This window comes from Bufo gargarizans, chromosome 5 (genome assembly GCF_014858855.1).
Source record: "Bufo gargarizans isolate SCDJY-AF-19 chromosome 5, ASM1485885v1, whole genome shotgun sequence".
In the NCBI taxonomy this organism is placed as follows: Eukaryota; Metazoa; Chordata; class Amphibia; order Anura; family Bufonidae; genus Bufo; species Bufo gargarizans.
This window is the reverse complement of record NC_058084.1, coordinates 377,103,539-377,117,756: the sequence shown is the minus strand read 5'-3', so window position 1 is coordinate 377,117,756 and position 14,218 is coordinate 377,103,539. Positions and strand designations below refer to the sequence as shown.

At 42.0% G+C, this 14,218-nt stretch overlaps 1 protein-coding gene across 1 annotated transcript in view; it reads left to right on the top strand.

Moving 5' to 3' along the window:
* TOPAZ1 (testis and ovary specific TOPAZ 1) overlaps positions 1-14,218 on the top strand; it is a 174,919-nt gene that overhangs the window by 148,545 nt on the left and 12,156 nt on the right. Inside the window, exon 10 of the mRNA XM_044295534.1 lies at positions 11,797-11,962. Within this exon, the coding sequence (XP_044151469.1) occupies positions 11,797-11,962 (166 nt within the window). The remainder of the gene's footprint in view (positions 1-11,796; positions 11,963-14,218) is intronic.

Sequence of the window (14,218 nt, the reverse complement as noted above, 5' to 3'; positions counted from 1 at the left end):
AATAACCCCATTAATAGTATGCAGGCTACTTTACAGTAATTAAAACTTATACTTATATTATTTTTTTCACGCATCTGTTCTGCGTTGCATGAAAAACGCAGCATGTTCTATGGCCCCATAGAAGTGAATGGGGCTTCTGTAAAAAAATGCATTGCATCCGGAAGCAAGTGCGGATGTGATGCGTTTTTCACTGATGATTGCTAAGAGATGTTGTTTGTAAACCTTCAGTTTTTTATTACGCGTGTTAAAAACGTATCAAAACACATTGCCCCCGCGCGATAAAAACTGAAAGCAATCGCAGACAAAACTGACTGAACTTGCTTGCAAAATGGTGCCAGTTTCGCTGAAGGCACCCTGAACGAGCTAAAGGGGCCTAAAGCCTGTACATTTTAGTGTGTTCAGTTGGAAATTATTCCTCCCAACCCACCATACACATGCATGCTTGGCCGAGAAAGAATGTCTTCTGAATGGGGAGAAAAGCGCTGCCCCGCTGTGCCCCCCTTCAGTTTTCGTGCCTAGTATGTAAATAGTGAGCATCTTTACAGGGAGGAGGAGACGCCAGGGTTTCTGAATGGGGGTCTCCTTCTCCCTGGCTGTGCCACATTCCAGTCGCAGCGAAGAGAGTCACAGCCAGGGAGCACGTGAGCGTTTTTTTCTTCAACAATGATGGCAGCATACCATGTAAGTAAAGGTACTTAATTAAACAGAAAACATACATAAAAGGTCCTTTTTAAAATAGTGGTCCCACTTTAACCCTTTCGCTACCAGCACTGTACATGTACGGCACTGGAGCGATAGGCAATCATGGCGCCCGTTTGCAGATACCTGCGGCTAATTACCACGACCGGCAATAATGTCAATCGTGGTAATTAAAGCCTTTAGATGCAGTGATTAAGTGAGATCACTGCATCTAAATTGTCAAAAATCCGGGTATTCTCACTTCTGGGGGGGTGTTACCGGCATCCTGTGTCCAGTGAGGATGCTAGTAATTGATTTGAATGCGCTGCGCTCCGCCTCGCAGAAGAGGCTGACAGCATTCAAACTTATTTTGGCCACCAGGTGGCAGGCCAACATAAGAAATGAGCAATAGACAGTAATACATTTGTTTTAGAAATGCATGATTGTTCAAAATTAAAAAATTGATTTTGTAGGCTCAAATGCGATCTTCAAAATCATAACAAAAAAGTTTTTAAAAAAAAAGTATAAAAAATATAAACGTTTAAATTGTCCCTCTTTCCGTATAATAAAAAATATCATGGGTATCACCGCCGCCGAAAACACCCGTACTATTAAAATATAAAAATAGGGTCAAACTGGCCAATTAGCCTTTTTTTTTTTTTCATTGATCAAAAAGTCACACACAGCTCAGTAGCTATAACTATAAAAAAAAAGTTATGGGGGGTCAGAATATGGTGATGTAAAAAAAGAAATACCGTATTTTTCGCCCTTTAAGACGCATCTATCCATAAGACACACCTAGGTTTTGGAGGAGAATAATAAAAAAATATTTTCCATTACATCTCAGGTCAGACCAGCAATCAGACCCCAAATTTTATTCAGACCTCAGCTCACAGCCCCAATCAGCCCCCCAATGCCTCAGATCAGCCCCCCATGTCGGCTGTCGGCCATCATGCCCCCCCCCCATGTAAGCCATCAGCCCAAATAAAAAAACAAAACAAAAAGAATTACCTCTCCTGCTCCTGGACGCCGCTGCTCCTCACCGCCGCTGCCCCTCACCACGAGGACACTCTCTCTTCTTCCTGGTTCTCGGCTGTCAGTTGTGAAGACTGCGCAGTGAGATCACATGGTGCACAAGCCCTGCACAGCAGACAGCCGAGCGGAGGACCAGGAAATGGTGAGTACAGATCCTTCATCGCTTCCCGGTCCTCCAGTACGAATGAAGCGCTTCCAAAATGGAAGCGTTTCATTAGTATTCTCCCCATAAGACGCAGGGGCATTTTCCCCCACTTTTGGTGGGAAAAAAACTGCATCTTATGGGGCGAAAAATACGGTATATTTTTTTCCAAAGTTTAAATTTTATTTTTATACTAGACATAAAAAATCTATACATATGGGGTATCGTTGTAATCGTACTGACCCAGAGAATGAAGGGCATTGGTCAGTTTTGCTGAAAAAGGAACGCCATGGAACAAAACCCATAAAACGGTGGAGGAATTGCGTTTTTTCCAATTCCACCCCATTTGGAACTTTATTATCGCTTCCCACTACATTGTATGCCATAATCTCAAGTACGGGGCCAGCGTGTGCAGCGCCGTCTCTCCCTTCACTTCTTGAGATAGGAGAGGATCCCAGAGTTGAACTCTCTCACTGATTGGAGGTTATTCTATCGACCTGCCATAAATATCCAGATGGGACAATTCCTGTAAATATAAACAATTGAACAGCAGTTTTCTGTTATGTTAGAAGTTCTCCACCTAAGGGCTTATTCAGACGGCCATATGCAGTCCGCAAAAATGCAGATCCGTTTTTTTGCGGATTAGATGCTGCCCTATTTACTTCTGTGGAGCCCCTTTCTCAGCAAAACAAATTAAACATGTCCTATACTTTCGAAAATCAGGACATGGCTCCATTGAAATTAATGGGTCAGCAAAAAACCGGAATGCAATTGTTTTTTTTTTGCGAACATGCTGAACTTTCCGCAAAAAAAACGAATCCGTATTTTTGCGGACAGCATACGGCCGTCTGAATGAGCCATAACTGTTTTTTACAAGTATATGGTTAATATGGCTTTGCAAGGAGCTTTGCAAGGGCTCAAATCCAGGGACCTGCCAATCAACCACTACTAATTGCCATTACAATTTCATTTAGGTATTCACTCAGCTTTCCAGAGGTGTAAAATTGCTATCTTTTCTAGTTATGAATCATTACAAGAAGCATGCCTAAATCTTTTTTTCCGGCACTGATCTTTGCCCCACTAATCCAGTCCTTCCGTTGCTTGTTTACAAACTGCAGGCGTAAGGCGGGAAGAACATGCTTTATGGTTAAACGTGTTCTGCTGCCTTAGCAGAGTATACACATTTGTTTCAGTGGATAGAGGAGTAACCCACTGGCATCCCAATCAGTCCAGTCCTATTTTTTTTGTTGTTGTCCCTCTCGAAGTCTCCAAACACATTAGGTAGTTGGCCAATTCTGCATAAATTAGAGGGTTCCACCCTCTTATTTAAAGGGGTTGTCCTGCCATATATAGATGACCTAACACCAGGATAGCGTTAGCAACCCCATCGATCAGCTGCTGTGCTCCTTCCTCTACATTACACGGCACTTTGTCTCAGACATGCACAGTAAGGACAAGTATTTGCTCCTTTCACTTGAATGGAGCGAGGACTTGTAATAACATTACACTACTGCTCCACAGGATACAACACATAGTGTAGTGACCAGGAAGTGGTGCTTGCATGGAGCGCCACCGCCTCTTAAAACAGCTGATGGGCTAGGGTGCCAGGTGCCGCTGATCTGATATTGATAACCTGTCCCGACAATAGGTAATCAATATGTACGGCTGTACAACCCCTTTAATTTGTTTGGGTAACTTGAGGCTCTGTTTACTCACTCAGGTTTTCAGATTTAATTTTTGAGACCAGGAGTGGATTAAAAAAGTCAGTATTTGTACGTTATACTTACTCTCCCTTATGATCAACGTTCAGTTTTGGCTTCAAAAACTGCATTAAAAAACCTTAGGCTAACCTTAGGCTAATTTCACACAAGCATGTTTGGTTCATTAAATTCGCTCTGGATGAAGGCTACATTTCCCGAACCGAATACTGCTCCTCTGACCCAAACTCAGCATCCTAATGACTGACTAACAAACCAACTAACAAGAAGCATAAGATGTGCAAAGTATTTAAAACTGGAATTTACCCTTTTAAAGCTTGTATTATTAACCAGTAGAGGACCCGCGGCGTACATGTACGGCGCAGATGTTCGTGACTTAAGGACCAGCGCCATACATGTACGGCGCTGTGATTGGGCGGGTGCAGGAGATGCGCCCGCCTGATCCGCGTCAGGGGTCCGACAGTCACTGATAGCCGGACCCCTGCTGCATACGCCGACATTGGTGAAATCACTGATGCCGGCGCTTTAACCCTTGATGTGCCTTAGGCATCATGGCTGCCTTCTGCAGAGCCTGTGAGATCCAGCCCCCTGGATCTCACTGGCAAACAGGCTGTAAGTGTATTACAGTCTGTAATACACTTAATACACTTACAGCCAATGCATCACAATACAGAAGTATTGTGATGCATTGTAAAAGGGATCAGACCCTCATAAGTTGAAGTCCCAGAGTGGGACAAAAAAAGTTTTACAAAAAAAGAAAGTTTCAAGTAAAAAAAAATCGTCCTTTTCCCAAAATAACGTAATTAAAGTAATAAAACTGTCCTAAAAAAAACATTTGGATATGGAGACACTAAAACATGATTTTTTATTTTTTTAGTTTCAAAAATATTATTGTGTAAAACTTGGGGACACCACGTCCGTAAGCACCTGCTCTATAAAAATGTCACATGACCTAACCCTTCAGGTGAACACCGTAAAAAAATAATAATAATACGGTGTCAAACAAGCCATTTTTTGTCACCTTACATCACAAAAAGTGTAATAGCAAGCAATCAAAAAGTCATATACACCCTAAAATAGTACCAATCACACCATCATCTAATCCCAAAAATAATAAACCCCTACACAAGACATTCGCCCAAAAAATAAAAACTAAGGCTTTCAGAATGTGGAGACACTAAGAAAATTATATTTTTTTTTTCAAAAATGCTTTGTGCAAAACTAGTCATATTTGGTATTGTCGCGTCCGTAACAACCTGCGCTATAAAAATACCACATGATCTAACCTGTCAGATGAACATTGTAAATAACAAAAAATAAAAACTGTGCCAAAACAGCTATTTTTTTGTTAACTTGCCTCACAAAGTGTAATATAGAACAACCAAAAATCATATGTACCCTGAAATAGTACCAACAAAACTGCCACCTTATCCCGTAGTTTCCAAAATGGGGTCAATTTTTTGAAGTTTCTACTCTAGGGGTGCATCAGGGGAGCTTCAAATGGGGGACATGGGGTCAAAAAAACAGTCCAGGAAAATCTGCCTCCCAAAAAACATATGGCATTCTTTTCCTTCTGTGCAATGCCGTGTGCCCTTACAGCAGTTTATCACCACATATGGGGTGTTTCTGTAAACTACAGAATCAGGGCCATAAATATTGAGTTTTGTTTGGCTGTTAATCCTTGCTTTGTAACTGTAAAAAATTGATAAAAATGGAAAATCTGCCAAAAAGTGAAATTCAGACATTTAATCTCTATTTTCCATTAATTCTTGTGGAACACGTAAAGGGTTAACAAAGTTTGTAAAATCAGTTTCGTATACCTTCAAGGGTGTAGTTTCTAAAATGGGGTCACTTTTGTGGAGTTTCTACTCTAGGGGTACATCAGAGGGCCTTCAAATGTGACATGGCAGCTTAAAATTATCCCAGGGAAATCTGCTTTCCAAAAACCATATGGCGTTCTTTTCCTTCTGTGCAATACTGTGTGCCCGTACAGCAGTTTACGACCACACATGGGGCGTTTCTGTAAACGACAGAATCGGGGCAATAATGATTGAGTTTTGTTTGGCTGTTAACCCTTGCTTTGTTAGTGTAAATGGAAATTCTGCCATAAAAGTGAAATTCTGAAATTTCATCTCCATTTTCCATTAATTCTTGTGGAACACCTAAAGGGTTAACAAAGTTTTTTTTAAATCAGTTTTGAATACCTTGAGGGGTGTAGTTTTTAAAATGGGGTCATTTTTGGGTGGTTTCTATTATGTATGCCTCACAAAGTAACTTCAAAAAGCGGGTTTTGGAAATGTTCTGAAAAATTTCAAGATTTGCTTCTAAACTTCTAAGCCTTCTAACGTCCCCAAAAAATAAAATGGCATTCACAAAATGATTCAAACATGAAGTAGACATATGGGAAATGTAAATTAATAACTATTTTCCCTGGCGCCTCCACAACGGCACTTACAGGAGGGTGTCCCTGCCCCCAGGACAGGAAACGACGCAGAAGCACAAGATTTAAAAGGCCTCCTCCCCTTACCTATTTAGTCATTGTTTCCTGGCCTCGGGTTTGCACAGAAGCCTCTCCTGGAGTGCCAGGAACTTCATCTTATCGCCCAGCCTTATTCCTCAGAGCCACTATGAATATAGCGGCGGTGCATTATTCCCCACAACGTGGGAGGGCTGGAGCAGGGAACGAGTACCCCGGGGACGCATGGCCTCACTTACTCATTCCTCTGAATAATTCCTGCACGCAGGCCTCCCCGGGCACGTGTGTGAAGATTCCCAGGTAAGGGGAACTCACGCGGGATCCGACGTGGTGACGTTACCAGGCGGGATTCTACTTGGGCAAGAGAATCTCACAATCATGTGGAACTTCCGGTGGCACGGCGTTTAAGTTAAATGTGAGTGAGGAGATTCTGTTTTCTGTCCTTGCTCTCTGCTTGTAGCCATGCTTGCCCCGGGAGACGCGGGCGCCGTTAAGAAGCCTGGGGATCCGACTGCCTCGGCCCGGTAAGCCTCTTCCCCAAAGGGGGGCCTGTTTTTCCTACTGATTATTTGTATTTAGCTTTTATTGGGTTTAAGGTATGGCCTGTATTCCAGAGTCTATCACGTGGTGTTGGTAATCCTTGCCATCTGAATCCACCCCTTTTGTAGGTGTCTGTCTTCTTTCTTTGCTCGGCCCTATAAAAGTTTAAACTTTGATTTTTCTAGGGCAGAGAGACCATGATGCCTAAGCCAGCAAGTGGAGACTCAGGGCACAAAAAATGTGTTATATGCTGAAAGTCATTTTCCTCAAAATCTAAAAAAACCTTCCTTCCTTGAGACCATGAGAGCCATGATTAAGGAAGAAGTTAATGTAGTGGTGGGCTTTAAGATTATGCCACAATCCCCTAGTCTTTCCATGTCTCAAAAATCTCTTGCTTCTGATATAGCATTATGAAGGGGAAATACTGTCCGATCCAGACTCCTCTTCCTCTGATGACGCTTCTGGAAACCTTTGTTTCTTCCAGAAGAAACAGACAGACTTCTAAAAACCATAAGAGCCACTATGAATATAGAAGAAGTTAAGAAAACCCACTCTATCCAGGACCAAATGTTTGAGGCTGGGTGAAAGAAAGAAAAGATCCTTTACTATCCATAACCATATTAAAACCATAATATCCAGGGAATGGATAGATCCAGAAAAAAAGGTCGGCCGTTTTATAAACGCCTTTAAACGAAAATACCCCTTTTTAGAGTCTGACTCTAATCTGGGATAAAACACCAAAAGTAGATGCTCCCGTTTGAAGACCTGGGTCTCCTGAGAGATCCCATGGACAAAAAATGTGAAAACTTACTAAAGAAATCATGGGAAACCAATACAGCCATGATGTTACGTCCCAGCATTGCATCTACCTGCACAGCCAGAATGTTATCAGTCTGGCTAAATCAAATTTAAGAACACCTGGCAGCAGGTACTCCTATGGAGGAAATCTTAGCCTCCTTGCCTACTTTAAAGAAAGTATCCAACTTTCTAGCAGATGCGTCTGCTGATTTAGTCAGATTCTCGGCTAGGTCTGCCGCCTTGTCTAATGCAACCAGAAGAGCTATCTGGCTTCGTACATGGTCTGGGGATGCAAGTTCTGAAAACCGCCTGTGCTCAATCCCATGTGAAGGAGACAGATTATTTTTGCTCAACCTTGGATGATATTCTTGATAAAGCTTCCGATCAGAAAAAAGGTTTTTCACTTGAAAACCGTTACTTTCAGAGACGTTCCTTTCAAAGATAGAGATCGGACCTGAAGAAAAAGAGGGATCAAGGAAGTGGCAGCCGTCCAGGGGCAGAGAAAGAGCTTTCCTTTTAAACCCTGAAAATTTCTCCCGTTCCAGACAATGACACCATACACCAGGTGGGGGACAGACTAAAACATTTTGCTCCCATCTGGAAAAGCACAGTAGCCTCCCCATGGGTTGTAATTGCCTTAAAAAGAAGGCCTAAAACTGGAGTTTTTGTCTTATCCCCCATTCCATTTCTTTATAAACAAAAAGCTGCCCCAGAAGGAAAAACTAATTTGTTTAGAATCAGAAATTTTATCCCTAGTACACAAAAAAAGTAATCCATCCAGTCCCAGAAAATCAACGATGCAAAGGCTATTATTTTCCAGTTTTCCTACAAAAGCCAAACGGATCCTTCCGTCTAATAATAAATCTAAAATCCCTAAACAGATCCATCATCTACAAAAAGTTCAAAATGGAGACAATAAAATCTACTATAAACATACTCCCTCAGGACTGTTTTATGGCGACTATAGACCTTCAAGATGCGTACTATCATGTAAATCAGAAATGTCTGAGAATCGCTGTCTTCATAGGGAATCTGTTATGCCATTTTCAATTCACAGTCCTCCCATTCGGACTCTCCTCAGCTCCGAGTATTCTCAAAAATCATGTCGGAAGTCACGAAGTATCTTCACTTACAGGAAATTTAAATTATTCTATATTTGGACGACTTCCTGATTGCTTCTCCGTTGGAAGAGATCCTACGGTCCCATCTTTCCCAAGTCCAAAGATTTTTCACCACCTTGGGATGGGTGATAAATTTCAAAAAATCAAACCTGGTTCCAGATCAGACAAAGCTCTTCCTAGGAGTGCTTCTAGATTCTTATCATCTAATTTCTTTTCTTTCTCTAGAAAAACAGAATTGTCCTCTTCAAAAAAATTCTCAGTTCTGCAGCCAGAAAGTCCCCTCCATAAGGAATATTAGGACCATTCTAGCTCTCCTGACAGCCACAATCCCATCGGTCAGATGGGCCCAGAGCCACACAAGGATTCAGGCTTTCCTTCTATCCTCCTGGGACGGTACCAGCTGCATGCTAGAAAATCGAGTTCTCATTCCCAGGTCAGTAAAGAAGTCTTTGATGTTGTGGAGGATACAAAAAAATCTGCAGACGTGGGTCTATTAGCGCCAAGAAAAACCGATGAGTGTGACAACAGATGCCAGCAGTTCAGGTTGGGGTGGTCACTCAGATAGGAGAATAATTCAGGGTACATGGGGAAAAGATATGAAAGATGCTTCCTCCAACCTAAAAGAGCTTACAGCTCATCTCCAAAAAATATGAAAGTTTTCTTAGACAATACCACAGCAGTCGCCTACTTAAATAAGCAAGGGGGAACCAGAAGCTGATCCTTAGGAGCATCAAATCTGCAAAACACCGACAGGATCAGCCGTTATGGGTGGATGCACTTTCCCAACTATGGCCCAAATCCCTTCTTTATGCCTTTCCTCCCTTCAGTTTGATCCCAAAAGCGCTTATGAAGGTAGAGGAAGGAGCCCAGGTAATATTTATTGCTCTGTTCTGGCCAAGAAGATCTTGGTTCCCCCTCCTACTCAGGCTGTCTGCAGGAATATTCTGGACTCTCCCGTCAACACCGGACCTTCTCCACCAGGACCCAGTACATCATCCCAAGATAAGCCAACTCAATATGATGGCCTGGAGACTGAACGCCTCAGCTTGAGAAGGAAGGGCTTATCAGATGCTGTGATCTCTACATTAATGTTAAGTCGAAAGCCTATAACATCTAAGATCTACCTGAGAACATGGAACGCTTTTTTATCCTTTTCAGGTAATGTGTTTTCCCCAGATATTCCACAAATTTTAAAATTTTTGCATACAGGGCTGGATAAAGGCCTTCGACCTGCAACACTTAAGGTAAGTATTTTTGGGCTAGGTATTAGCCTTAAGAGCATTTTTGGACATTAAGCTAGCAGATTCTCCGCTAATTAAACATTTTCTGAAAGGGGCTATGAGAAGTGTACCCGCCTCCCGTTCCATTGTTCCACCCTGGGATCTCAACCTGGTTCTTTCGGTCCTGATGGAACCTCCGTTTGAACCAATCGAAAACATTTCTCTTAAACTTCTCACTTTCAAAACGTTTTTTCTCATAGCAATAACCGCTAGGAGAGTTGGTGAAATACTTCCTTTTGCTCATCTCCATCCTCTGAAAAGGAAGTACCATAATCTAGATGTGAGGAGAAGTGTTTTATTCTACCTTCACACTACCAGTAGCTTCAGGCGATCTGATCAACTATTCCTCCAATACCAGAGTCCTAACAAGGAACAAGCGGCCAGCAAATCCTCCATAGCAAGATGGATAAGAAATATGATTAGCTTGGCCTATGTTCAGAAAAAAATCTTCTACTGGTAAGTGAAAGGTCTGTGCGGCGCATTGCTTATAGCACAGACCTGTCACTTACCAGTAGAAGGAGCGCCTGGCCGGTCACAGACAGCGCAGGTAAGTATAATGCTTCTAAAATTGCTAAGTAACCATGGCAGCCAGGACTGCAGTAGCGTCCTGGTTGCCATGGTTACTGACTGGAGCCCCAGCGATTAAACTGGGACTCCGATCGGAACTCTCCGCGGCCACCAATGATGGGGGGGGGGGGGATTTTAATTAGGGGGGAGAGAGGGGAGGCCGCACTGGCCACCAATGAATTTAATACAGGGGAGGGAGGGGGGCCGCACTGGTCACCAATGAATTTAAAACTGGGGAGGGAGGGGGGTCTGCCCCCTGCTGCCTGGCAGCACCTGATCTCTTACAGGGGGCTATGATCCGCACAATTAACCCCTCAGGTGCGGCACCTGAGGGGTTAATTGTGCGGATCACAGCCCCCTGTAAGATCGGATGCTGCCAGGCAGCAGGGGGCAGTCATGTACACAGTTCTTAGTATATTCTAACTTGAAGCGTCCCCATCACTATGGGAACGCCTCTGTGTTAGAATATACTGTCGGATCTGAGTTTTCACGATGCGAAAACTCAGCTCTGAAAAAGCTGTATGCCGACGGATCTGCGGATCCGTCTGTGCTAAAGTAGCCTACGGATCACGGACGCGGATGACAATCTTGTGTGCCTCCGTGTTTTTTCACTGACCCATTGACTTGAATGGGTCCGTGAACCGTTGTCCGTCCAAAAAAATAGGACAGGTCATATTTTTTGACGGACAGGAAACAATGATCACGGATGCGGATGACAAACGGTGCTTTTTCCGAGGTTTTCAACGGACCTATTGAAAGTCAATGGGTCCGCAGAAAATCACGAAAAACAGAACAACGGACACGGATGCACACAACGGTCGTGTGCATGAGGCCTAATACATATGTTTTTTCTTGCATCACTTCCATGTCCTCTCTTATTGACTGAATAGGTAAGGGGAGGGGGCCTTTTAAATCTTGTGCTTCTGCGTTGTTTCCTGTTCTGGGGGCGGGGACACCCTCCTGTAAGTGCCGTTGTGGAGGCTATTGGAAAAACCAATTACCGGTAAGAGTAATTTTATCTTTTTGGAGGTATTACTATCTATTATAAAAGTAGAGAAATAGAAATTTGGAAAGTTGCTAATTTTTCAAAAAAAATTGTAAATATGATATTTTTAATTGATATGATAAATAATTTTTGACTCAATTTTACCACTGTCATGAAGTACAATATGTGACGAGAAAACAATCTCAGAATGGCTGGATAAGTAAAAGCGTTTTAAAGTTATCACTACCTAAAATGACACATGTCAGATTTGCAAAAAAGGGCCTCGTCCTTAAGGTAAAAAATGGCAGGGTCCTGAAGGGGTTAATTGACCTACTTCTGATATCAGTGAGCTGCAGGTGTTAAACTGGTATTTATTTGCATTGGTTGATAGTTGTGCCAGTAACATAGTGTTATTAAATGTCAATGAATTTTAACGCTTAATACTTTGCTTTTAAGGGAAGAAAAGTGATTAACAAATTCCATGAGCTCAAGATTAATTACACCATCTTAAAAGGGCTCTTGGGTCAGGAAAGCACTATGTCACGATGTCATGTGGTGAATATTGCTGTTGAGATTTTCCTAAAGTGTGGAAACCTTGGAAGTGCTATGCATACACTGAAAGGTAACCTTCTTTGAAATGTAAAGCCCTTAAAGGTGTTGTCAAGGATTTACTTCTTTGACTTGTTTTTTAAATACCACCCTGTCAGACCTGTGAAGGGAAACATACTCACCCGTTCCCCGTCGCTGCGTTCCAGCTCTGTCTTCACTGCACCTCCAGCATAAATAGGGTCATGTGCGCAACTGCAGCCAAGGACTGACCCTAGCCATGACACGTCCCCAGGCAGCATGTCACTGCTGGATCACATGACAGTTGGGGACATGTGACTGCTGAAGCCAGTCATTTAGCTGCAGTGGCACATGTGACCCCGTCCATGTTGGACTGAAGAAGGGTGAAGACAGCCAGGGCCCCATAAAGTTGGAACTGATCGGCGGGACGCAGGTACGCTATCCTTCACTGATGCAGGGGGAGAAGGAATTTAAAAATGAAGTGAATCCTAAAGTATCCATTTACATCCAGCATGAATTCTGAAGATTACCATATTTATTAGCTATTCTGGATCACTTGATTTTTTTAGAAAAGCATATGAACTTGACGCTTAAAAAGGTTTTCCAAGATATTTTATCTGGATAGGTCAACAGTTTCTGAACGGTGGGGGGTCTGACACCTGTGACCCCCGCTGATCAGCTGTTTGAGAATGCACCAGCGCTTGCAGTAGTGCTGCAGCCTTCTCTCATCTCAACAAACACAGTCCATGTGTTAGCAGCTGTGCTTGGCGCCTAGACCATGTGACTGATTAATGTGACATCGCATGGCCCTGGAGAAGGTACTACTGCAAGCGTCCAGGGTGTCAGGACTCCACCGATCAGATAGTGATGGATAGGTCATCAGTAAGTGTCTCAGAAAACCCCTTTAAGGGCAAAAATAAAACTCCAGAAAGAGAACGCATATACAGTGTGCCCAGTTTATAGTTTTCTGACTTTTTTATGCTGGATTAAAAAATGTTTTGCTGTCCTTTGTTTATGCTGTGCAATTTTTACTGAATATTTGTGGTGTACTACTACCTATGAGCTGATCAAATAATTAATCTGGTTATACAGTATCTGCTGCTAACTACTGGGACCGGCATTTAAAGGGTGAAAAGGCTTCTTACCAGCATCCTCTGTGACCAATGAGGATGGCGGTAATTGATTTCAATACACTGAGCCTCACTGAGGAGGCTTAGGGCATTAAAGCTGCATTTCTTATTTTGGCCACCAGGTGGCAGGCCAACATAAGAAATGAGCAATCTTGAGTAATAACTGGATTTTTTTAAATCCATGATTGTTCAGAATTTAAAAAAATTATTGGATTTTGTCTGCTAAAATACAAACTTCAAAGTGATTACAATTTTTATTTTTTTTTAAGTAAAAAAAATATATAAAAGTTTAAATCTTCCCCCTTTCCGTATAATAAAAAATATACATACATAACAAAAAATATAAGCATCATGGGTATCACTGAAAAAAAGGGTCAAAATGGCCAATTTGTCATTTTTTTCATTGCTTCTCTTACCCCCAAAAAATTGAATAAAAGGTAACCAAAAAAACACACACTCCAAAATGGTATCAATAAAAACTACAGATTGTTCTGCAAAAAATGAGCCCCCACATAGCTCAGTAAATATTACTATAAAAAAAATAACCAAAAAGACTGCCACTACTGGGACTGTTTTGCATATGCTGCTGTCAGTGCTTGGATCTCTAATCCCACATACTCTGTGTCTTTAAAAAAATCCATATACAATGTGTAGTAGTAGAGCATAACACTGCACTCACCCGGGAGTAAAAATCTTCTTGCTTTCTGCGGGTTACATAAAAATGGAAATTAACGTCTAGGCTACGGCCGTTTCGTGCATACCTGCACTTCGTCTGGCCTTCGAGGGTATGCACGAAACGGCCGTCACCTAGATGTTCATGTCCATGTTTATGTAACCCGCGGAAAGCAATAAAGCAAGATTTTTACTCTCTGGTGAGTGCTGTGGTTTGCTCTACTACACATTATATAACTATAAAAAAAAGTTATGGGGTCAGAATATGGTGATCTAAAATTTTTTTTTCTTTTTTCCAAAGTTTAAATTTATTTGTTTACACTATTTAGACATAAAAAAAAAAACATAAACCGGTGAAGGAATTGCGCATTTATTTTTTTCCAATTCCACCCCATTTGGATTTTTTTTTTCCACATTTCCCACTACATTGTATGCCATAATTAATGGTGGCATTAGAAAGTACAACTTGTCTCGCAAAAAATAAGCCTTCATACAGACAGCTATGGTAA